Source organism: Synchiropus splendidus, chromosome 11 (genome assembly GCF_027744825.2).
Source record: "Synchiropus splendidus isolate RoL2022-P1 chromosome 11, RoL_Sspl_1.0, whole genome shotgun sequence".
Lineage (NCBI taxonomy): Eukaryota > Metazoa > Chordata > Actinopteri > Syngnathiformes > Callionymidae > Synchiropus > Synchiropus splendidus.
Genome location: NC_071344.1, coordinates 9431837 through 9457040, shown reverse-complemented (window position 1 = coordinate 9457040; position 25204 = coordinate 9431837). Strand labels below are relative to the sequence as shown.

Sequence of the window (25204 nt, the reverse complement as noted above, 5' to 3'; positions counted from 1 at the left end):
CCTGCAGTCATGTTCCTGCTGCCTTATGTAAAGTAGACTAACTTAATGTAATTTTTCAATTCCAATATGCATTCACATTTAGTCTTACATTTGAATAAATGAGATAAGTGATAACAGTTAACATGCTAATTCAACATTCTGTCAAATTTCTCGGTCTCCAGAGGACAGTTGAATGGCACACTGATCAAGTTTAGAGTCCAACCCCCTTTCCTTAAAGCCACGCCTCCAGAACAATGTGGCATCAGTTCCTAAACTTTTTCTGGTTGGTCCATTAAGTGGCAGGGGGGTATTTCAAATGTGATATCATAAATCATTCTTAGATTGTTGTACCTCCCACTGGTCAATAAAATGTTTTGTTTTTGTGTTCGATCATCATGAATTTTAGCGACACGGCACAGAAGTCTTACCTTCCCTACAGTACCTTTCAGGCGCTGCATTTGAAGTCACACAGCGATTGGTAGCAACATGAAGAAAGATGGAGCGGCTGGAGCAGAGGAGCCATTGTTAATGCAGTTTAGTTATATCCAAGCTCCTCATTCCCCCACTCTCTTTTTTTAATCAACTTTTTTTTTTTGTCTTTGCTACCAGACCTGCTCGTTGTCTGTCTATTTCACTCTTATGTTTTGCTCCTGTTGTGTTTTCAATTCTCCGCAGCTGGAGGTGCAGGAGGATGACAGAGGAAGGGAGGAGGCCACAAATCAAACAAGTGTAAGTTGGGGAAGGTTGCCTCAGTGCCTCTTGTGTTGTGTGCTCTCTCTCTCCTCCTTCACATCCTCCCTGACTTTGCTCCGTTCCAACGACATGACAGATCATTACCGGCCAATCCAGTTCACAGCCACTGCATTTGTCACTAGATAAATCACCCAAGACACAACTGGGCTTGGAAAGAGAGTCGCAAAGTCCAAATGCCTTGCATGTGTGTGTCGATCAGCAACACTCGCGCGAGATTAAAAACAGAAAAAGGCCACCAGGCGCATCACGACCGGGTGTAAACAGCGCACACAATAATGGACACAACAGACAACCAACAACTCTTTTTGCCACCTGTCACGGATCTAAAACAAGCAGCTTGATCATTTTGCGTCCAAGTCCCCTCTTCCCTGCCTCTATTTGTTCCTTTGCTCCTGTCACTGTGCTTGTGTGTGCCTGAGAAATGTATTTCATCCTAGAAATGTGGCTCCTGGCTAAATAGTCTCCCTTGCCTCATTATCCTCATCCTCATTGTCTCGCTATATTGATGCGTTGGCAGGGGGAACTTTGTGGCATCTAAATCTCATTTATTTGTATGTGATTGTCTTTTTTTGTGTGCGCTGCCATGCACCCGCCCTTATTTAGACTTGTTTACTTCACATCAGCAGCAGTCTAACAGTGCCAGTGGCTCATCTAGGTTCTATTTTCAGCAACTGTGTATGTGTGTGTTTGCATGTGTAGGAAGCGACAGTGACGGCAGTGGTGTCCTGCAGTCCGGAGAAAGAAGGTCCAACAGAGAAGATGCCGACGAGTCCCATTCACTCGGAAAGAGAGGCACTCCTAGTTGGTGAGAAGATTTCACTTGTTTTTTGGATCATTTTGTTCTGTCATTCTCCCCCTGTTTCCTGACTGGACTAGTTCCTAACTCTTATCCCATTTTTTTATTTTTATGTGATGCCTAACAGCATCAGCACATGCAGTAAGTGGGATGAATGAAAGCATCTCACTGTCTCATGCATCACAGATATCTGACTTCTGCATCGCGTAGGGAAGCGCAAGTCAATATTTGCTTTAGAAGTGAGATTGTGTCGACACATTATGATGATGCTTTGATGCATTGTCATGTTAAAAGCCCTAGAATTTCCAAGTACTGTAGGACCACAACAATTGTTTCATGAAAGTTACTTTGAGCACATGACAGCGAATTAGAAAATCCATGCTGACTGCAGTTTCCATAACCCCATATCAGCGACTCAGATTACTGCGACCAGGCTTTGTGTTCATGATGTCTATGTGGCCTGTGTGGTGCCATTACTCTGGACGATAACTTAAGTCACGTGCCAATTTTTACCACCATAATTCTGCCATTTGGTGGCTGTTTAACACTGTACAATAGAACAGAGTCAGTTTGTCTTTATATTTACAATATGAAGTCTCTATGCCACTGATGTTATAGTGATTTGTTCTGTTTATCTGGTACTCGCCTTAGAAGCCGGTCTGTGAGAGTACTGTCTGAGTCTGTGAGAGTACTGTCTGAGTCTGTGAGAGTACCGTCTGACACCGGTCCTTGGCGCTAAACGGGTTGGGGACCACTGACTTTGAGTACCATTTGATTAATTTTTGATCTAGTTCAGGGGACCTCTACTAAGTCCGACGTGGCTTCGGTCGCACAAAAAATGTAAAGAAGGCAATACTGCTCAACTTGGTAGTTCAGTTGAATATCATTGAATGTTGTCATATGAGAACTGGAGGTTGTTGGTGTAAGACAAATTGTAACCTTGTATAAGAAGCAGCATCATCCTCCTCCTCCCAGGAATTCTTAATATGGCCTGAAGATAAGTTATAATGACTTGCAATTCAAGGCAGGCGCGTCCTCTGGAACAGATGCAGATGCTGCTACAGATATTTGCAAAAATGCTCTATCTCCGAGTGAATCCCAAAACAGCGATTTCCATCTGATTCGGAAAGATCAAATTGTTTATTTCCCTCCACTGCTGTGCGATCTGATGCCTGACTGGAGAGAGAATGAGGGGAAAAATATGTAAATTTCCCCCAACTTTGAGTCCGGACCGCGAGACAGGCCTCTCATGTTGAGAATATGTGCGCTCTTGACCAGGAGAGCGTGTTTGCCACATTGTGTTTTATTGTTCTGGTCAGGTAACAACTGACCTCCCGCGGGCAAATCGAATGAAAAGTCTCAAACGCCTCAAGTGATTCTTGCTTCTGACTATCCTGCTGCGTATGTTTGTTTCCAGCGCTGAACTCCTGATGCTCCATAGGTGGCTATTGAGCAGAGGTGTGGGATTATCTCCGTCTCTGTGTTATCTGGGCGCTGAAGGCAGATGGTTAGCCTGAGCGGAGGGACAGCGCTGCTTTGATGAGAGACAACTGGCTTCAAAGACGTCATTAAACACTCGCTCTAATCTGGTGCTACAATAGATGTGGCTCTTAGCTCCACTAGGACTGAAAGAGATGCAGGGGGAAGGAGTTGGGTGAGTCAGTGTGGTAAACATCTTTCACTATTGGAGGGTTCAAATGCATTTCCTTTATGAGCCGTTTGCTTATAGGGGAGTGTTTGTGGAGATAAAGGCTGTTAATATGGTCTCAGTCAGTGAAGTGAATCCTGGCGCACCATTCTATCTCATGACCACATTACCCTGCAGGAGTTGCCAGAACAAGTCCGCCTCCTGCATCTGCATCCTCCCTACACACACCGGTATCCTCACATCCTCCTCCATCACACCCAAGAATCTCAGTGGCTGCCCCCTCTTGTGCTACAAAACGATGCCTCATAGAAAAATAAAATGACGATTAGGTGTTTGAAGTTGAGAATTTCAAGGTCGGAATAGGCAGCCGTTGGCATGTGCTTAGCTTGCTGGGGTGATCAAGGGCAAAAGCACTTAGAAAATGAGTGAAGCACTATTTCGTAAATCAAAATCCAATTCACTGAAAACCATCCCTGGAATTCATAAGTTAACAAGCAATATAACAGTCCTTTTTTCTCAATATCACCAAGAGCTCATCCTTCTTTTGCCAATTGACTCAGGAATAAATGGATGACACAGCGACTTTTCTGCTTGTTTTCAGGGATTATTTCAACATTCCTGCACGTCCATCCATTTGGAGCCAGCATCGAGTACATCTGCTCCTACCTGCAGCGATTGGACACAAAGGTAATGGGCTCACATGAATCAAAAACCTCCAGTGCCGCAGAGCCAGCCAGCAGTTATCACTCTCAAGTACATGAACACACACAGACACAATGTCAGCTCCGCCTGCTGGGTTAACATATGGCTTCGTTGTATGCCAAGTCCTGCTGTGAGGTTAAGACGTGCCCCCCGCCCCCTCCTCCTCCTCCTCCTCCTCCTCCACCGTGGCGAAAGAGCCCCTCAGTGATTTAAAGGCCCTGAAACGGATGCAGTGAGCGCTTTATAGAAATTGCTTGACATTTTGGCAAACACTTGTTCTCTGCCCAAACTTGGACGGAAGAAAATCGATGAAACCTCCTCATCAGCGCTGTAAATCTGAAGCTTCAGTCAGCAGATAATTAGCAGCCTCAACAGTGTTGAGACGCGCAGCAGATGACGGTCAGTCTGGGTCCGTCTAAAGGGAAAACAATCTTCCTATTAGAGCAATAACAACATGAAAATAACAGTGATTCTCTGATGTAGCTCCAGACGGACTCCCCAAATAATGGAGTGCTGGGGGTGGATCATTCCCATGTGTTTTGGACAAAAGTTTTGAGCAGATGAAGGCAAACAAATCACGTCACAGATCAACAACTTAACTGGAAACAATATTGTCCTTGAAAAAACATTGTCAGAGGTCAGTCGCTACGAAGGAAAGACAAGCAACTGACCCATCAACGTCGTCTCTGCTGTGGTGATCGAGGGCTGATCTGATCATTAAAAGGGATGATTGAAATAGATTGTGTTGGTCTTTGTACCTCTTACCATTGCACCCGTTGGTGTGTTAGAAATTTGCATCAAACTTTGCGGCATTATGTTCTAATCTCTTGAACAAGACCAGAAATGCGAGTCAGTCGAACTTCATCTGCCATGAACTGATCTCATAATGAATGGGTAGCAATATTCTCTCTCTCTCTCTCTTGCTCCCATTCGAGAAGCGATTTGTTCAAAATCTGAATTTTGAATATACACATATATATATATGAATATATATATATATTCATATATATGTATATATATGAATATATATGAATATATATGGATATATATATATGAATATATATATATATATATATATATATATATTTTTTTTTTAGTTGGTAGTTATGTAATGTACAAAGTACATCAATCATTGAATTTTTTTTTCTGACAAAATATTTCTTTACTGTCAAATGAGGATGGTGCATTTCGAAATCAAAGTCAAAATGATTTTTAAAAACAATTGTGGGCAAGCAGAATTTGAGTGTTTTGTACATCTGGGATAACTTGTGAGGTAAATTTGTGTCCATGAGAGGAGGGGGGCGCTGTTGTCCTCTCTGATAGCAGAGTGCAACAACACTGCTTGAGCCTTGAAGAAGTTTAATCTCTCCAGTTTTAGGGCTTTGGAACTTCTGGGAAGGCTGGGGGGTAAAAGGCAGATGAGTTTTAAATGCGGGCAGTGTTGACGGAGTTTGAGTCAAGCATTTATCCGCTCTATGGACTGCTACCAACTGCAGGCGTCTCAACGTGATTGAAGATTAGGAGCTTCATCACGTCATCTAGAGTTGCGACGGGCGACAAATCATACAAGCCACCTGAATTATATTAAGTCACAAAGTCTTGTTTTTGTTCATCATTGAGCCCCCCAACAAATGTTTAGATAAATGGATAATGTCAAAGCAATAATGAACTGCTGTAGTACTCAATCAAACAAATCTCTGACTGTAATGCCGTTTCATTGAGGTCTCGCAAGGGTCTTGTTGAAGAAAAAGTTTAACTTGGAGACTCTTTCGCACTGTTTTTCCATCCTTAAATGTCACCCTTTTACGTCCGGGTGAGTTGTGTGATTTCCCTTGATGCTGCAACATATTAAAACCTGTTTTTTCATCACAATGATGGAACCCAAGCAGCCGTCCTGATCCGCAGACACTTTAGGGTTTGTACTTTGTCTGCTAGAGCAGGGCTATTTTATTTTCATCCCTCTGAAGAGGCAGTTTAGACAGATTATCGTGCCGCGACGCTTCTTCTATGTGGTTGTGAAAATGCCAGGCTTCAATGTCAATGTCACCTCCAAATGTGCAGATGAGATTAATGGTGGTCTCTGCTGGGCGCCCTGACAATACGACCTTTGGGAGAGGGGCCAGTTCCATATTAGCCACTTAAAAGATTGTGTCTTCGTGGAATAAAATCTCTGTCCTTGCTTGTTCACGAGAAACCGCGGAGGGAGAGACTGCAGCGTCTCTTGTCCACGTCAGCGGTGGATTGGGTCACTTTTACACAATCCACGTCACGCCGATCACGTTGCTCAACGGCTGAATTTAATATGCATCTTTTTGCAATGAAGTGAGTCCCAGTGGCCAAAGTTTCCACACAGGAAGTTGGCATGACGTCTGATTCCATGAGACTTGAGTTGTGTTGGTACTTTATGACTCAATTTCACTATGGGTCTCACCTGAAATTTCCACTACAGAAGTGGCGTGCAAGGAGTGGAATGGGTCTGATGCGGACCACCCCTGACTCCAACCCCCTTCCAAAGGCAGAGCAGTCTGTTTTCCTAACCTGATCATGCGAGGATCGCCTGATACTTCCACTTCAGGAACGTACCACAGCACGCACAGAGGACTAGCATTGGTCGCCTTGGGTGGAAATGTGTGCGTTTGCCCTTGTTTCTGTTGATACTCGTGCTGGAAATACTTTCGACTTGGCCACTTATTGACTCGCTGCGTATAGTGTCCGCCGCTAAAGACATTTCCTGCGTCTAGTGGCAATGGAGCACAGTCACACCCCCTCTTGGAGAAATCCGAGACAAATCCACCGGTCTTTACAGACTGGCAGGTCATTTCTGCACTTTATCCTGGACCTGTGTTTCGTCATGTAAAAGCGGCCTTGGCACCCTGTATATGCACTCGTTTAACAGCTCGCCGCTAATTTGTGCAGCGGGAGCAATGTGTAATCGCAGAATCATAAAGTGTGAATTTTGTCACATTCGGTCGTAGTCACTGGATTTGCCGCCATGGAAACTGGGCCCGAGTGACTCCCTTTAGAGTTGCTGGACAGGAACTTGTCGTGTGAAAAACTTGAATGCCATGAGTGTCAGTGAGTCACCGTGTCTTGAGATACTCGACGAGTATCAAAATTGTAAGTGGGTCACTTTTGAGGTGGCAGATAGGAATTTCATCTTCGTGCAGCTGAGCGAGTTCTCTGGCGAATAGGCCTTTCATCCACACGGCTCCCGACGTTTTCAGTCACGGTACCCAATCCTTCTGTAAATAGGCTCCCAGAGTGAATTATTTTAATAACACTGGAACTATTTTTGCAAACAGCGACGTTACTGCCCCGTCTGCCTCGCCTCTTATGCCACTTCACAACAATACTGCAGTAGTATACAATAGCTACAACTGTTCTACCAAGCTACTCTGTCATTATAATGACCAGCGAACAATCATGTGAATACAGGTAGATAGACTTTATTGACCTCACAAAGGAGAGATTCACCATAACAGCTGCCCTTAAGTTTTCAGTGCAACAACAGAAATAAGTAAATGGTGAATGCAAACAGGTAGTCAGCATAACATATTTGCAAATATACAATATCGTGGTGTAACGTGGGGTGGTGTCTGTGTACATTACACAGTATCAGACAGGGTGTATATATGTCACAACACAAGTTCAATATTTCTAGCAAACATTTGTTTTCTCAAACCATAATCCAATAAAAAGTTGAGCTGACATTCATGCAGATTATTTCCTGCGGTGTGGATGGAGCACGAAGCAGGTGACCCCAGTGCTGCTAAGACCACTCAAAACAGGCTTCTCTGGCCGCTCTCTCAAGTCTCTGACAACTTGCAGTTCAGTGTTGACTCATAACAAATGCTGAACCGCGTCCTCTGTTAACACCGTCGTCTCCTTCCGTGATCAATTTGTAATGCTTGAATGGCAAGCTTCATGTGCCGTCTTCTTAGTTTGTGGTTACAGCATTACAGCGCCACAAGTGTCCTGCCATTCGTGCTGCATTGTCCTGGATCGGGTTCAGTGGAAACCAGCACAGAAAATGATCACGTAGGAATGTGTGTGGCCTAAATTGAGTTACTAGACAGGAACTTAATCAGACTCCATGAGTCACATGGTCTCAGACATGACTTGCTCTGACCGCAGCAGCGGCGCAGGGCTCAGCAGGACAGATGCTGTAAGTTGGCATAATTCTTCTTAAAAGCCAAACACGCACAATACAGCACAGCATGTGTCTGTGTGTGGCTTGAAATGATAGGCAAAAAGAAGAGCTTTTCTTCTATTTAGTTCGAGGCTTGCATACACAACCGTGAGGAACAAAGCGGCTGTAAAGGGGTGAAACAAACGTCTTTGTCTCTTTGTTGCCTCTATCGAGGATGTTTGTCTTGCTTTCCATTTTTAGACAGACGATGAACAAGTGAGGAGGATTATTTCTGGGCAGCCAGTGAGGATGTTTACTGTGGACGTTAGTAAACACTGGGCGCATGACTCACTGGCCGTAGCTTTTTCTTCTTTCTCAACCCTGATGACTTCAGAACTTGTCATCAGCAAAACTTTGTCTGGGAAACAGCCATAAAACCTTGTGTGAATCGCCTCTTTTGATGTGCCCATCATTAGGCTGACTCATCCTCTCACAGACAAAGATGAGTGCGACACTTCTTTGGGCTTGTTATGTTGCTTTGTGTTTGCGTGTTCACGCCCACTCACTTGTGTGTCTGATTTTGAGTCCGTCACGTCCACATCGACGCTGCCACGCTCTCCGAGCAGGGCAGAGCGTTGCGTGGATATCACCGGCTAGCGAGACCTTTCTCTTCCTGCTCTCGCTGCCCTTGTGCGCCGTCTCCGGCACACAACTCCATTGTGCGTAATGACACACCAGTCCGATCTCCACACCGGACCTTAATGCATCCTGACACCAGGATGGGAGTTTTTATTGCCGGTTGTCTGCAGCAGCAGATTTTTTTGGCACTGTCACCTCGGGGATTTCAATTGACTGACGATCCTCGGCCCACTTCGCTGGGTCTGAGCCAGTTGACGCTTAGTCATCTGGCCGCCGCACTCCTCGTCCTTTCACTTTCGATTTAAGATGATGGCGTGATTGTGGTGGAGGAGTGCGGTTGGTGAGAAGTTAACCTTTTGAGAAGAAGATGATCAGGAAGAGGTGATGGATGTAGGTCAGCACAGGGCGGGCAGGATGATAGTAAATATTGAGCCGGGGTCTCACACATTATACTTCTTTTTTTTAGTTACATTAAGAAAGAACACATATTTCACAGTGAAGTCGACATAGAGCCACGGCTCAGGACAGTTCTGTTTGAAAAAGTGAGTCTTAAGTTTGTGGAGAGTCAATTTGACGGATCGGAGAGGCAGAATTGCAGCCTGTGAAGTCTATTAAACCCCCCAAAAAAGGTTCAGCGGCCGCCGTCTCTGGGTCCATCAGATCATTCAGTGGCACTCGCCATGAACTCCTGCAGCCACTATAGTCAGCTTCACTTCCTGTTGAATTTTGTCTCTCCATACGTCGCCGTAATATCAGAGCTCTGGTCAGTTAGTGACTTGTCGCGGAAGTTTAATGCGACAAATGTCGCCTGACACGAGTCGTTGGAACTTGCAGGAGGTGCGACCCTGCAGCTCTGAACAGAGCGAAAGCAGAAGATTTGATCAGATTTATCCATCAATTTGAAGTGGCCTTCAAATGGAAAAGTTGCTTGGTTGCGCAGCTGATGCCAGGTTTTAACTCCAGAGTGTTGCTATTCCCCACGAGCACTGCCCCATTCATGCTGCTTGAAACCTCAAGCGTCCTTAACTCAGGACCTCCTGCACTCACAGAAATCTCCCACCAATGAGCTGAAATGGAACTGGCATAAATAAGTGGGCTATAATAAACCAAGCAGAAGGGAAAGCGAGAAAAAAAAGTCAATGTTTCAACCCAGTTTTCTCGTTTTTCATCTGCTTTTTTTAAGAAGGGATTTTATTTTAATTATTCTGATTTATTTCAATCCAATAATGATCAGGAAAGATGGAGAGCGCTTTTATCTCTCCCAGCTGCTTATTCATTTGCGAGAGTCGGATCTCCATGTGAGTCCAGGCAAAACTGGAAACCTAATAGCTGGGAAAATTGATGAGTTCTTTCTTTTCTGGGCGCTTCTTCTGGTCACAGTGGTTGGCACTCGAGTAACAGGTTTTGTTGTTTCATGCAGTAAGATGGTGACTGTTGTTGAGGTTGAACTTTAGCTCCATGAACAATGAAGAACTCAACTTTTCGATCCAGTCTGGGGGGGAAATCTGCTTCACTTCCGTTCAAAGACTTTTTCTAACTTTCCACTGGGGGGGCGCTTGACAAAAGAGGATGGTTCGGACCACCTGACTTGTGGATTCATGTGTTCATACATTCTGAAGAAGCTACCTGAATCCTACAGATCTGGGTGAGACCCTTTGGTCTAGAGCATTCCAATCGCAGCGCAGACTGGACGCGAGTCACTGTGACTGATGGCCAAGTTTAACTGGGCTGAATATTAAATTGCGTATAAAATATGCACTGCTGAAACAGGATCTGGGCGGTTTTCTTTCACTGGCAAAAGTGGATTCACTGCTCAATAGTAGATCAGAAATACTCCTCATGACAGTTCCAGAGTCATAACATTAACTTGCAGCTCTCACTGTTGTCGTCAGTAGTGGAACTCGAAGTGTAGTCTAGTAGTAGTATGTTCGTTCTTCCTGTTTTACGGAGCCCTGAGGTTGATAGTGCGGCTGTAATTGCACCTCCATGAGCTGTAATTAACATATTAGTTAGAGAGAATTAGCGGCGCAGCGTCCGCGAGAGGCTCCCAGGACGGCCAAGACACAGAAGCGGATCATTTCGGACACGGCCCTGATCAAAGTGCCGTGCCCCGTTTGAATAAAACACCATTTGAGGGCTCCATCACAGCGGGAGTCAAAGATTACATCACAGGCCACCAGGCTCACATTTATTCATAATTCAAGTTCCTCCTCAGAGCTGCGGAGCGTAATGTTCTTTGACGGTTAGTTTCACACCCACTGATGTTCTGCTGATCCAGTTCTGTTTATGTGTGTGTGTGCAGATCACCCCGACTGAGGTGGAGGCCCTGCTCTCTCGGCTGCCCTGCACCTTCAGGCAGGAGCTCACCGGCGTCGGCGCCAGTTTGGAGAAGCGCTGGAACTTCTGCGGTTTCCAGGGCATCAAAAACACATAGAATCTCCTGGCTTTTTTTTTTTTTTTTTCTGGTTTGGGGGGGCAAACGGAGGACTTGGCTTTCATGGTCTGTCAAGATGGGGGTCAAAGTGGAAGCCTTAAATATGACATCAAAACCCGAGCACTGATCACAGACCTTCGATGTTTCCTCGCAACTTCACACTTAAAGAGGATGTGGGGAATGAAGACGTTTCCACAGCAACACAGACAAGGTCCTTCACCTCTCAAAAGCCTCTGCGAAGTGTTTCTCAACGCAACGTCTCCTTGAGAGCCGTGCAATATTCCTCCAGTCACTGGATCAGCGTGCGCACGGCGGCGCCACACGGGCAGGACGTGCTCCACCTGCAGAGGTCATCAGGGTCAAACTGAACACTTCAAACCTGTAAATCCCTTCGACCTCCATCCCGTCTCTTTGGCTGTTTGTAACATAGTCCACAAATGGATATATTTCTTCATTTTCTGTAAAGGCATAGAAACAACCGTTGTAATACACTGTAAATGCTTGGATTGTATTTTTGATTATAAAAGACTTTTGATTACAACCAAGTCTCGCCGCGTCTTTGCCGACATCCAGACCAGTTTGTAGCTTCAGCTGCTCTCAAAGATGTTGGACTCGGGGGGATTTGTCTCTTTTTCAAACCCAATTGTGCCTGACTGGGAGTGAGGCGGCGCTGCATCACGCGGCGCGGGGAAACACGCCGCAGGGATCATGTTAATGATGTTTAATTGCTGAGGCAGATTGTGTGCATGTGTGCCACTTGCCTGGATTCATACATTAGGCTGTTACACAACACCAGAGCGGGGCGGAGGGCGGGGGTAAGAGGGGGCTCCTGGAGTGGAGAATCCTCGCAAACAACCCAGCGAACCATTTTAACTCTCTCTACTCGCATCACTCTTGTTAGTTGTCATGAAGCTCTCAAGAAACAACACACCTGCTTCGCGGTTCACTTCTCTTTTCTCGGTTATTTCGGATTCAGGCTGACTCACCTGGACTTTTAGGAGTTGGTTCCAGGAAGTTCTTCGCAATTTAAGATAATAATTTTGTCAACCTGTTGGCAACTTCATTCCTTTTCTTGGCAGCGGCCTGGAGTTTGTCCCAGCAACCCGAGGTGTGAGGTGATGGAGCCCCTGGACAGGTCACCTGCGCAGCAAGGCACTCCTAGACAACCGCTCTCACACTCAAGCCTGCAGTGAATTGAGCCTGGACTGTGGAAGAGAGCGCTCCTTTGCTGGTTTTCCTCGAGCTGGACTCCAGCCAGGGAGCTTCATTCAGTCGAGTTGCAGCACTCCTCCACTGTCCTGAGGTGCTAAATACTACTGTTCCTTTTATAGGGACAGTGCTCATGATGCTAATTTAATTGTTATAGACCTCAACATTCAGTGCTTTTTTACAAACCTTGTTGGTTGGAATAGGTGACAGGTGAATTTGGCCATTGCAGAGAAGAAAAAGAGTCTTAAATTGAACTTTAATTTTGATGCAAAAATATGATAAAACAAGAAAATATGAGAAAGTGTAATGATGCCATCACATTATACGCTTGGAATATTAGTTGTTTTTTGTTATTTCATTGAAAAATATCAGATCAGTTTTTCACATGCAGTGATATAGAGTTAATTTATTATGAGGTATTTCTTTAATATTGTATTTATTACTCTGAAAATAAGCATTAAGATTGATTGAACTTAACATTTCAATATTACTATTTATATTTTTCATCATTAACTACCACTTAAATTCTAAATATAGCTCTAATTTTCCCCATTTTATGTCTGTTTTTCTACTTCCATTGATGCATAATAACTGTTTCTTTTCCCCCTAAATAAATTAAAGAAGCTGAAAAAATACTTCTTAAAAAAGAAATGATACTCACATTTTCCAATTTTTCTCTTAATGTTTCAGCAACACACGTTGGCAACAATAGGGGTGCAGTTATGTCATGAGACCCTTAAGTCAAATGAAACATTGACTGTTTGTCACATTGTTTGGGATCCTACAAACCTCTCCACGGCTTCATCTGGACAATTCAACGGGATTCTCTAGTGTGAAGTTACTTTTGTCATGTGACACAACACTTTTATTGAGTTTTTGATGTAGCGAAACTCCAATTATCGAGGAGCAAATAAAGAATCGTAACTTACTGATACTTTAGCACCAGGCCTAGTTTTGAGTGAATAATCCAAAGATGCTAAGCTTTCGCATGACACTCCCTCCACCTCCCTCTCACTCCGTTTCTCGCTCAAAAAGAGGGAACAATCAACTGGTACCTCTCTCTGAAGCCAACTGAGCCCTGTCACCGTTGGCTGACTGCAGGCGTTTCACCATTGATCTCATGTAAAGAGCCATCTCTGTGTGTGTGTGTCTGCGCACGCACGTGGAAAGCTTTCCCGGCGTGTGAGTGTGTGCGTCAGTTGCGCTGGCATCACAAATGGAGGTAAACATAAACTAATTAAATTCCCCAGCAGTCCCCGGTGGTCCCGCTTCTTTTCACTGTTGCCGTCCCCGATGACGTGAGGAGCCTCCACTTTCAAGTGAGGGATGCGCGGCGGCGATGCTGCCGGGGCGACCACCACTTGGGCGTCTCCCGGTGATGAGCGTGAACAAACGGGGAGCTTGAATAACAAAGACATTCGTGTCATTTGAAAGGGATTTTCCAGGAATGACTCCCCAAATCCAGTTACACATCATCACATTAAAGATGGTCATAATTGGATGTAAGCAGCTCGCCGGGCTCCTCTGGGCGGCCTGGCCATCGCAGAGATAGTCGTAATTAACTCAGCGTCTCATCTCGCTTCCTGGAGGCTCTTCATTATTCTCCTTCCTCCCCCCGAGCTGCAGGTGAGAGGCTGCTTCACATGCTTCTCCCCTCCTGAAACACGATCGACAACCGTCCTGGAGAGTGGATTACAGCAACGCGGTGTCGTGGTGACGGATGATCGGGTTTGTCGGGGGGCGCTTCTGTTCACGTGCGAGGCCTCTCCAGCCTGTGGCTTTCATGGAGAGACGAGAGAGAGCGTAGATCTGAACGCTGACCTGGGAGATCTGCGCTGGCTGACTCACTCCCCACGGTGACATCACCTGATGTAGGGTTTCCCAGTCAGCCGGTGGGAGAACCCCTCATCCTGGGTGTGCAACCCATACTGTTCAGGGAAGCCTGAAGGAAGACAGGAAGAAAAACTCTAGGCATCCTGTGGCTTTTCTAGTTACAAATACAAGTAACATCTGACTTACGACCGGGATCCATTCCGACCAACAGGTCATAAGTCAGATTGGATGTGAGTCGAGTGCCATTCAAAATAGCCGACGCGAGGGTTATAGGTGCTACTGTAGTGGTAGATCACTGTGTGAGAGTGAGATGCTGGGATACTGTGCTGCCGTAGCTGTTGTACACGTTGCCGGGCTGCTACGTGTTGGGGTGCCAGACATTGAATAAAAATAAATACATAAACATCTGCTGGCGCTAGTTGTAAGTACAGGTGGACGTAAGTCGAGCAAGTCGTAAGTTGGATGTTACTTGTAAAGCACATGTTTATCAAGAAGTTGCTCGTGTCACACCTGTGGGCGTCACGATCTTCTCGACCACTGGAACAAACCAAGCATGGTAGTGATGGCATTGCCAGGTCCAACTTGTGAGGTAAGTGGAATGTTGCTTTAAGTCTGTGTCCAATATTACAGGGGTTTGCCCTGATTTACATGCAGAAACGTTGTCCAATCCAAGCCAAACTAAGGCAAAAAAAAAATGTCTTTTTAAAATGTTTGTGGATTCAAGTTATAATGTCGTGTCTTGCTAACACTGTAGCTGTTAACATATGGAAGACAATTCCGTCATGTTCTCTAATGTGAGAATAAGGGAGGAGAAATGCTCCATGCTGGTGTTGAATTGCTATTTGTCTCCAAACCATTCATGCTTGTGATGTTGTCAGAACCCCGGAAACAGCACTCTCTCTCAGGATATGTCATGTTTGGGCTCTGACTTTGACACCACTTAGTTTGGTCTTCACTATTGCTAACCACTTCTGGTGTTTTGTCCTCAGTGGGCTTCAGCAAAGATGCCTGGGGACCACCAGGGGGCTCCCCAGTGAACAGAATAGATCCACAACACTTGCTGCAGTGGGACAGCTTTTGGAGTTTTCAATTCAACAATCAGATGTGGAACTGTGGAACAGCGTCTTTCGTCTGGGATCGGTTCAACTGCACTCATGATTTGGCAGCTCTATCTTCTGGACGTGAAGCAATGAAGTATTGACCTGAACCTCTGAGCTCATACAGTAGCATTTAGTGAGAGAAGAGTCCTGGTGTCAACTCTGAAGGTCCACTCCTGCACACGCCAGAATGGAGTTACTGAGATTGAAGAGTGAGCGAGCTTCAAGACAAGACAAGTGCGAAAGCCCTATCACAGGACGACTCTTGTCTGACATCCGACTGTCCACATCACAAGTTGGATTCAGAGGGAAAGACTGCAACATGGAGACTAAGAATTACTGATCTAGAGTCCTGCCCACTGACCTCCACACCTATCCGTCAGACCTGGAACCTGCCAGTGCATGGGCAACATGGCTAGGAAACACCATGGAAACATGAGACTCAAAGGTCCCGTATGGTTGAGCTCCAGACCCAAGAAGAGTCCAGCCACCCTGTGGACTAACGTGACTGTGGCTTTGTTTTTCCAGTCACTACCCAGAGCTTGTAGACATACGTAGGTGTCCGAATGTAGAGAGTGTACTTATGGTCTGCCTGTCCCCCCTTTGTGAGCAAGACCCCAAGACTCCCCCTCCTGGGTAAGGATTCCTCCTGACACCTGAAGACGTTCCTCACTGATCTAAATAAGAACCAGGGTCTTGGATTTAGAGACCGTTCCTCCCTGCCTTCTTACCACAAGGTTGTGGGCAGCCCACCCCCAGTTTTGGATTCAGGAGAAGAAACCCACCTGTTATTTCACTGCTGATGTTTTGGGGAGGTAGATTTTGCTGTTCAGGTCAACATGTTTGCAGATGACATGCTTAATCTTTGAATTCCAGGTGTGACACAACAGCTCCTCCTGTTGACCTCCAGCGGAACTACATGCTTGTAGCACCGTCTCTGTGGCTGCAGGCCATTTACATGGACAGCAGGGGGTTTGGCTACATCGCCGGGGGAAAACATTCAGTCAGCGCTTTCGCAGTTCACGGTTCTCATTATTTTATATCAATAACAAATCCCAACTTCACTTCTCCAAGAAAAAAAAAAAAAAAAAAGCTTGCCTAAAGGCACTTGGAAAGACATCTATAGAATGTAGAAGGAACCAGCGTATTAGTGTGGCAGCTCACAAATCCTGTTTGGCATTAAGATTTTGTTGCTTCCACACGAGCGGCGGGACTGCGTGCTTTGTTCAGCGGGAGTGAAGGGCATGAGCTGCGATAATTGCTTCACCCGTGGCTCTCTGGAGTTCCAGGATGTTAGACAAAAGGATTTAAACGCTGCAATGATTCTTCCTGTCTTCTAGCACCACTGCTTCGACGGCTCCTGAGCGGCTGATGCTCATGAGTTCTTTAAGAAATAATCACTAGTGTCTGATTCATGAAAGGTCACGTGACCTTCAGTGGAGAAGACCACAGCACTGGTCGCTGTATGACAGTATGATTTAGTCAGTAAACCCCACCTGGATTGTCCCAGACACATTGATCAGTGTTATTCGTGTGGCATCGACGCTGGACTCCATTCGCAGTGAAAACTTATTGGGTGTTTCACTGCGTTTCTCACAGATTTATGAGTGAAAATACAGTGAAAGATGAAGAGACAAACTTGAGCTACAGTAACTTTGACTTTTCTGTGGCAGACTGAAGTCTTAATATTTAGTATTATTTAATTATTTATTTGTATTATTATTATTTATATTATATTATATTTATATTGTATATATATATATATTATTTATTTGTGCATATATATTATTATTATTATTGTTATTATTATACATATTTATTTTTGCTCTTACTGATTTCCCACTGACAGAGAGTCAAGAGTTGATGTCCCAATATGGTAACAAAGATCTGTGTTTATGGATTATTTGTAATGTGCTTAATGTACTTTGATAATTCCATTCAATGATATCTTCGATTGTTTTGCTATTTTAACAGCATTTTAGTGCAGTGCATTCTATTTTCCACAGGATACATAGTGGTCACGTCTAAGCGGAAACACCAGTGTGGTGTGTGTATTTCAACACATCAGGAAGCTATCGTGACATATTTTCTGCTGTTCGTAAATTGAGATGGTTCAAAGTGACGGCAATCGTTTGGATAAAAATAAATATGTAATAAAAATGACACTTGACTCATCCAGTGTGTTGTTTTGATCTACCTTTTTTAGTTGTTTTCAATAAGTTTGAATTGATATTGTTGACAAAAAACAAATGTGTTGTCATTGTTGACAGGTTGCTAAAGGATGTGGATGGGACACTATATTTAGCTTGGGTCCATGTGAACTTTAATATGAAGCTCTTCCGTTGTACATGAGAAAAACAAAAAGGATCGCGCCTATAGTTGTGTTACACTTGAGTGTGGCCACCAGTGTGACACCGGCCGCTCCTCACCACCAGCTCTCTTTGCAAAATGGAAAAAAGAGACCTTCCAGAAAGATTGAAGAGTAAACATCACATTCCCACTCGCTTCAGTGTTTAGCTCACGTCCATGTCGCGCGCTCCTTTGGCTTCAGTCCATTTGCGGTTTGCTCAACAGTCTCACTTGCTGCTAAAGTAGTGCGGGTTCTGTAAATGTGGACGTTCAGAACGCTGGTAGAGACTTGGAGGATGATGTGTGTGTGTGGGAGTGGATAATGAGCTGGAGTAAATAACTTTTCACTTGTTGCTGCATCTTACTGAGGAGAACCCACAGGCAGAGATCCTGCCGTCACAGAGACATGCCTCGAAATATTCGAGGAATATCCAGCAATAATGAAGCAGCCACCTCCAGCCAGTCGTATGGGCAGGATGGTTAGTCACCGACAATACTGCGGTTTTAAGAGGGGGCTGGAGCTGAAGTGGGGGCGCTGGAGAGGTCCGTCACTAACTCAAATCTGGAATACAAAGTGCTTTTTTAACAATAGCTGTCGTGTAAGCAAGAGTTATTGGGTGAGTGTTTAGTGCTGCGGAATAATACGATGGTTGTGATGTGACAAGTTGAACTGTATAGTCACTAGGGGTCGTGATCCCCGGGAAGAAAGCGTGTTCACCGAGTGAATTACAACATGACAGTAGCTACAAAGCCCTCACTGCCCTGGTGTTCGTAATCCTATCATAATTTCTTGCTGGTGCTTCCTACAATTGTAATAATAAACTATGAAACAAGATTTAGATTCACCTAAAACACGCCATTTTGCCCCAAATTTGAAAACTGGCATGGCTTGCTCAGGAGAAAACATCATCCGGATTATCTTTTCACCCAATTTATTGGTTCCTCCTTCTGAGAAACGCTGTCTCCACCAGGAGGCATGACATACCCAAATTAAACAGCCTCACCTCAGTTGGCTCTTGAATCAAGTCGCTCACACGATTCCTTTTGTGGTTATATTTTATCTGTAATTCTCAATATTCTGTCCTGTTTTGTGTGGCATCTTGAGTCTAACAAGGTAAATCGGCACTTGAATAATATTAATATAATATTTCATTTCCTCAATATGTTCAGTTTTTACATATGAAAAGAAGGAAGTGACTGTGTGTCCATGCCACATAAACACCAAGATTTCTAGTTGGCTCCATAGTTTTTAACTTGTCTGAGTCCAGGTGAGCGCGCACCTCTGGCCATGCATTTCCAAACCAAAGACCATGACCTTTCTGTATTGAGCACAGGCTCCTGCACAGGGATGGCTTGTTGGATTCACACACCTTCATGGCTGCAAAGGAGTCCATGTCGATATCAAAGAGGGATCCAAGAACAGTGCCTTGAGGCACCCCTAGTGAGTTTGTTTTCCACCCAGCTTCTCACCAATGAAAGAGCTAGTACAACATAAGGAAAAGCTCATAGTCGCACAGTTGCAATAGAACCAACACACACAGGACAGGCGTCATCCACTGTACAGGAAGCAGGTGCTGTGGCTGGGGACGCCAATCCCAGGTTGCACCAGATACCTCTGCTCTGGTTCTTAACAGCTTTGCAACTAACAAATATAGACAAGAACAGAACATTTGTAGATGATATCATCAGCCATGAAGGGGCAATAAATCTTTAGCTCATGAAAAAGTCAGTTGCGTTTTCATTGTTGCCTATTTTTCCCCCCTTGACATCGTAATTCTTTAAGGTTTCACGATAATTTTGGGGGTTCGCGATTAACCTGCCATCAGTTTTTATTACGTCTCTCCACTTCCTGCTACGTAGCAGGCTAATGAACACCACACCTGCATCCAGCCTTCACTGATGTCCAGCTGTCCTCTATAAGAAGCAACTGAAGCTGGGCACCAGGATGTAGTGATGGGTAACTGAGGCATCACAAAGCGTTTCGACACAATGACGCACTGTGCTGATACTGTGTCACTGAATACTGACACCTGCTGGAGATTAAAATCCCTGCAGGCAACTGACTTTAGAGACTGAGCTGACACTCATTTGATGTCCTACTGTGTGCAATAATACCATTCAAGTCTTTGCATTCTTTATTATTCATATCTGTAAATAATGTGAACGTGTATCATGATGTGAAAAACGTGAAAATGAGGACTTTTTGTTTTTACATTGTTTTAATTTAAAAAAGTTTTTTCCAGACTTTTTTAAACTTTCTAAATTAAGTTATACCTTCAAATTAATCTGAATTCGAATGGAATAAGACAAGTCGACAATCTGAGACGAACTGAGTGAAGATCGAAATAAGTACATTATTCTCCAGTAGGAGATCCAACAACAACAACTTGCATTTCCCTTGGAGCGCCGCCATAGATCCACAAGGAACCCATCACTACCAGAATGTTGCCTATCGTTCACTGACGTCAATTTTGTAGCCTCCTTCCTATCAGTCCCTCTGTCAAACGTGTCTTTGGCGTGTCGGACCCCTTTGCTTTTTTGTCTTCTGGTTAACCTTGTGCGTGTGTTTGCCAGGGGCCAAAGCCTGTGCAGACTGGCTCTTGTTTTGGACCTCTTAATAACAGGACCTTCTCCATTGTGTTATTGACCTCTAACACTTATATACAGAACGCCATGAAACTGCACTTCTCCAACCAACTCTCCATCATTCTGCTTTTATTTACTGAGATGAAAAAAGCCGTTCATCATTCACTCTCTTATTTTAATTACTGTGCAGCGTTCTATTAAAAACCCACTAATTAGAATGTATAATTTCACAGTCTATTTATGAATATTTATGATTTTGACAAGTTTCCAACAAACAAGTTCTGCATTTATTGAAGACATTTAAGGTCGTGGCTTATTTCCATGCTGTTAACAAATCCTTTTTGTTTATGCAGCAGCTTTCTGGCCGATTTTTATGGCAAGAAATCAAAGAAACGGTGTCTTTTCTTCTGGCATGAATCATTTTTTATGCCTTTTCCAATTACACATATGCACGTGGGGAACATTTAAACTCAGCTGAGACGTAAGAAACGCAGGGCTGTCGGAGGTAACAGAAGAAAAAGAAGTCCATTTTTTTGTGATTGTGCCGTAATGCAGACGTGGCGGGGACGTGGCACTTTTCATAATGTCCTGGGAGGTTGTAGCAAAGTCCATATTCAAGGCGCTGATTGCGGAAGTTCAGCAAATTTCTCAGCTTGAGTGATTTTCTTCATTTATGCAGGCGTGCCTCCATCGATCAGTGGGACACTCAGGGCTGCAAGTAGAGCTTAACTGCCACCGCTCAGAAGAGACTGTGCAGGGGGAGAGGGACTCTGAAAGTTGGATGGACCGTAGCCTCCTGCCAGAGGGAAGAGGAACAAACAGTCCATGTCCAGGGTGAGAAGGGTCAGCTCTGATCCCACCTGCACGTCTCTGGGTCCTGGAGACATGCAGGTCCTGAAGAGGTGGCAGGCTGCAACCCATCACCTTCTCAGCAGAACGTACGATGCGCTGCAGTCTGCTCTTGTCCCTGGAGGTGGCGCTGTTGTATCAGGCGGTGATAGAGGAGGTGAGGATGGACTGGATGATGGCCGTGTGGAACTCCACCAGCATCTTCGTCGGCAGTCGTAGTTTTCGTAGCTGCCTCAAGAAGAACATTCTCTGCTGGGCCTTCCTGATGAGGGACCTGATGGTTGGCTCCCATTTGAGGTCCTCAGTGATGGTGGTTCCTAGGAAGCAGAAGGAGTCCACAATAGGAACCAGCCAACATGAGTGGGGACAGAGAAACTGTTACTCTCCTGAAGTCTATGACCATCTCCACTGACTTCTGGGCGTTGAGCTCCAGGTTGTTGTTGCTGCACCAGGACACCAGCCGCTCCACCTCCCTCCTGTAAGCCGATTCATCTCTATCTGAGATGAGCCAGATGGTGGTGGTGTCATCCGCAAACTTGATCAACTTCACGGACTCGTGGCTGGAGGTGCAGCAGTTAGTGTACAGAGAGAAGAGCCATGGAGCCACCTGATGTTGAGGGTCAGAGTGTCGGAGACAGTCGTCCCCAGCCGCACACGCTGACTCCGGCTGGTCAGGAAGTCTGTAATCCATCTGCAGAGGGAGTCAGCCACGTTAAGCTGGCGAAGCTTGTCTTCAAGCAGAGCTACAAGTATTGTGTTGAAGCTGAAGTCCACAAACAGGATCCTGGCGCAGGTTCCTGGGGAGTCCAGGTGTTCCAGAACAAGGTTTCTTGGGAACAGGAATGATAGTGGAGGACTTAAAGCAGGCAGGAACATGACAGGACACCAAGGAAGCATTGAAGATGTCCGTGAACACTGGAGCCAGCTCAGCAGCACAATGCTTCAGGATGGAATTGGTGTATTCCGATTGGTGTGCGCGTCGTTCTTGATGTGTCCTTGATGTTCACACTGAAACAGTTGGAATGGACAACTAAGTTACTGATTCCATTTTCAGTTTTCATGCATCATTTTAGCAGGGTCTGGTTCTCCAGAGGTTTCTGCCTCAAGCATAAAAGCAGAGGTTCCCAAACCGCTGGTACCACATTTGTTTGGTAAGACCTCAAATCCTGTGTGAGAGTGGGATTGACTTATCTTTAAGAGGACATATGGATTAGTTAGGACTGTTTGGCCGGTCCTCTAACAGTTAAACCTAAATTTGAGGATGAAGACTTCCAAATAACTGGGTCATTACGCGTAGGTTTAAGTTTGGTTCAGAGTCCTGGTTAAGATTAGCCATTTGTTTTGGATGGTTAAAGATGAGAGGCTGGGGAAAGCATTATGGCATTGAGTGGATAGAGATACAAACGTGTGTGTGTGTGTGTGTGTGTGTGTGTGTGCCTGTAGTGAACTGTGATGAAACATCCATATACACCTCCAAAGACAGTAGTAGTGCAGGACAGTATTGTTATGAACCATCGGGTGGTGAAGCTAAAGCCATGGTGAGCATCTGTATGAGATATATTTTTGAAAACACAAAATCGCAGCAAGAAGCTTTACTCCAAACCCTAACAACACATTCTCACTCCTAAGCAGGCATCAAATACTGACTTGTTCCAAGTGGCGCCCTTCAGTTGCGCTGAACTAACCATTTAACAGCAGACAGTGCCATCTGGTGGCCACTGAAAATCTGGCCACTGTTTCATGAAACCTCATCAGCCCATCACTTCTACATATACACCAAGTGACAGCGATAGCGTGTCAACTATCTGACATCACAAATTCTTTCTCTGCCTGTCCTCACTACCTCACCCATAAACACATTAACAACTACAGCAGCAAAAGTTTCTGTCAAGGCTTCTTGGACAACAGAGCATCTCAGGACTGTGTTTGAAGTTTGATGTGATGCCATAAACTCATTTCATTTTTCTGTCCTCACCGCCGTGTTTTGCTGCAGCAAGAAATGGTGCTGTTTTGCTTTGTGATGCTGTTTAACATTCGCACTTTGCAATGGCCCCAGTGGAAGTCAAACAGAAAGGCTGGATGTGGCAATATAAATGCACATCATTCTGCGTGCTTTTGCCGTTCACTGTCAATTTTTCTTTTCTTGGGGTTCGTGGCTGTGTCATCCTCACTGCGGTGGAAACAAACTACAAAGCAGAGTGAAAATAGAATGTTAATAGAGGGAAGAAAAAGTTAATAGCAGGCAATCGCTGAACTTTGAACTTCAATCGCTGTACACTCGCCACACAAGAATCACAAATAGTGTTTAACAAAACAGGTTAGTGCGCTCAAATTATTTCTATTTATATAGTTTTATTGTTGCCTTTGATGTTAAATGTTTTTCACCTGGCGTAAATAATGTGAATTATTATTTAAAGCAATTAAACATGGCCACAAAGAGACCATAGACGTAAGTTGTAAGTTAGTATTTTTAGTCCTGTGTTTTTATCCGAGTGGATGTGTGGTGCAAGTAATGTCTTGAATGTCGTCTTAAAGCTCAATTGTCTGAGGAAACGGCAGAAAGAAGTGGGTATTTGGTGTAATCCCAAATGAATCCAAAAGGCTTTATCAGCACAAACTTGGCTGGGAACATGTCCTCCGCCTCCCTGAACAACGTCTTCAGCCCAATATGTTGCTTCAGCTGTCTCAGGGGGGAAGATGAAAGTTGAGTCATCATATGATATTTTCCTTTTTGTAATATATTCAGGTGGTGGGTGTGAGTTGTGGAGGATACAAGCTGTCTTTCTTGAAAGTAGCCATTAGGCCAGTGTTGTTTACTGGCTATGTACATTGTAGATTTCCTCTGCTCTTTGGTGATTGGATAAACCAAAGTATCAAGTTACATTTCAGTCCATAAACACATGAAAATTCTCACCGAAATGAATTGAAACTCATACAAATATATATTTTTTTGGTTGTACATCTTCTGATAAGTATTTATCTGATATTTATTTATTTTTATTTTGTTTTTGTTTTTGGAAACCGGAGGCCTGAGACCGAAATTTCGTGGCCATAATATAGTGATATGTTTTCGTGCAATGACCATAAACAAAGTCTAAGTCTAAATCAAATATTAAAAATATATTTAAACTAAAAGACAAAAGCATTGTTTTTTTAACCAATGAAACTAGCTCTTTTATGCTACAGCCTTCTTAGGCAGTCATTGCAATCTGATCCAGGTTTCAGTTCCTTCCAGAAATGGATTCACATCCATGTGCTACTTTTGAATGATCCATTTTTTTTTTATTCCAATCCTCCTGTGCTGAAGCCTGCACCCATGACCTCTGTCAAGCTGTCTGACCCTGAGCAGCACAGTTCACTGCTGAAAGTCTTGTGATTTCACTGTACCTTGCACAGATTAACTCTGCCAGCCCCAGAACACAAGAGACCCTCGTCCACGTTCCACAGGAGGAACACACAAAGAGTGCAGATGTAAGCACTGCAACAGTGTTTTCATCCACCATGAAGCCCACTTTAACTCCAAGTGTGATGGAGGGAGCACCGTTCGGAGCTTGTTCTTTTGTCATCAACCTTCTCTTGTTGTGACCATCTAAGTTCAAGAAGAACCTAACCCCAGGAACATGAACGTCTATGCAGATGACCTGTGTCTTTAACATGCTCGTGTTGAATGTGTTTTTCCACACTCCGCCAGATCACCTGGCGTCGGCACTTTCCAGCAATTGCATCCCGCTGATGGTCATTGGCTCCCCAGCACCTCCTCCACCAAAGAAGCGCGTCCATGATGTTGACTGTAAAACCACCCAGCAACACTCATGGCTCTGTGGTATCAGTTTGCCCATTACTCTCAGAGACACTCTAGTTTTACTGGTGTTTATGCAACAAGGGACACATAACACTTTCTCCCCAGCTTTCTATAGTCTGTGTGTTTGATGAAGAAAAAGACGGTGGAAGTAAACATTCAAAAGTGATAATAGAATAGTACGGAGCCCTGGAAGTGACATGCATGTGTTTATTTTTTTGGATGTGACATGCATGACTTTATTTTTTTGAGCCCGAGAAAACAGTTATCTCGAGATAATGTTTATCTCAAGAAACGATTACTTCCTGTAACCACTATGTCTAACCATTGGTTTTGTAACTGTTCGTCAACGTTGTCATTCGCTGTCTGCAAGTCAGAATATTGCCGACGGCAAAGTCTGTG

General features: G+C 44.5%; 1 protein-coding gene across 7 annotated transcripts in view; it reads left to right on the top strand.

The window, feature by feature from the left end:
* The window catches only part of enox2 (ecto-NOX disulfide-thiol exchanger 2), a 149243-nt gene extending 137642 nt beyond the window's left edge, over nt 1-11601 (top strand). For all 7 annotated transcript variants that reach the window (XM_053878319.1, XM_053878317.1, XM_053878314.1 and 4 more), the window contains 4 exons: nt 655-708; nt 1432-1537; nt 3778-3863; nt 10949-11601. In XM_053878319.1, coding sequence (XP_053734294.1) covers nt 655-708; nt 1432-1537; nt 3778-3863; nt 10949-11080 — 378 coding nt within the window. In that variant the 3' untranslated portion in view covers nt 11081-11601. The remainder of the gene's footprint in view (nt 1-654; nt 709-1431; nt 1538-3777; nt 3864-10948) is intronic.
* The last annotated feature ends 13603 nt before the right edge of the window (nt 11602-25204 follow it).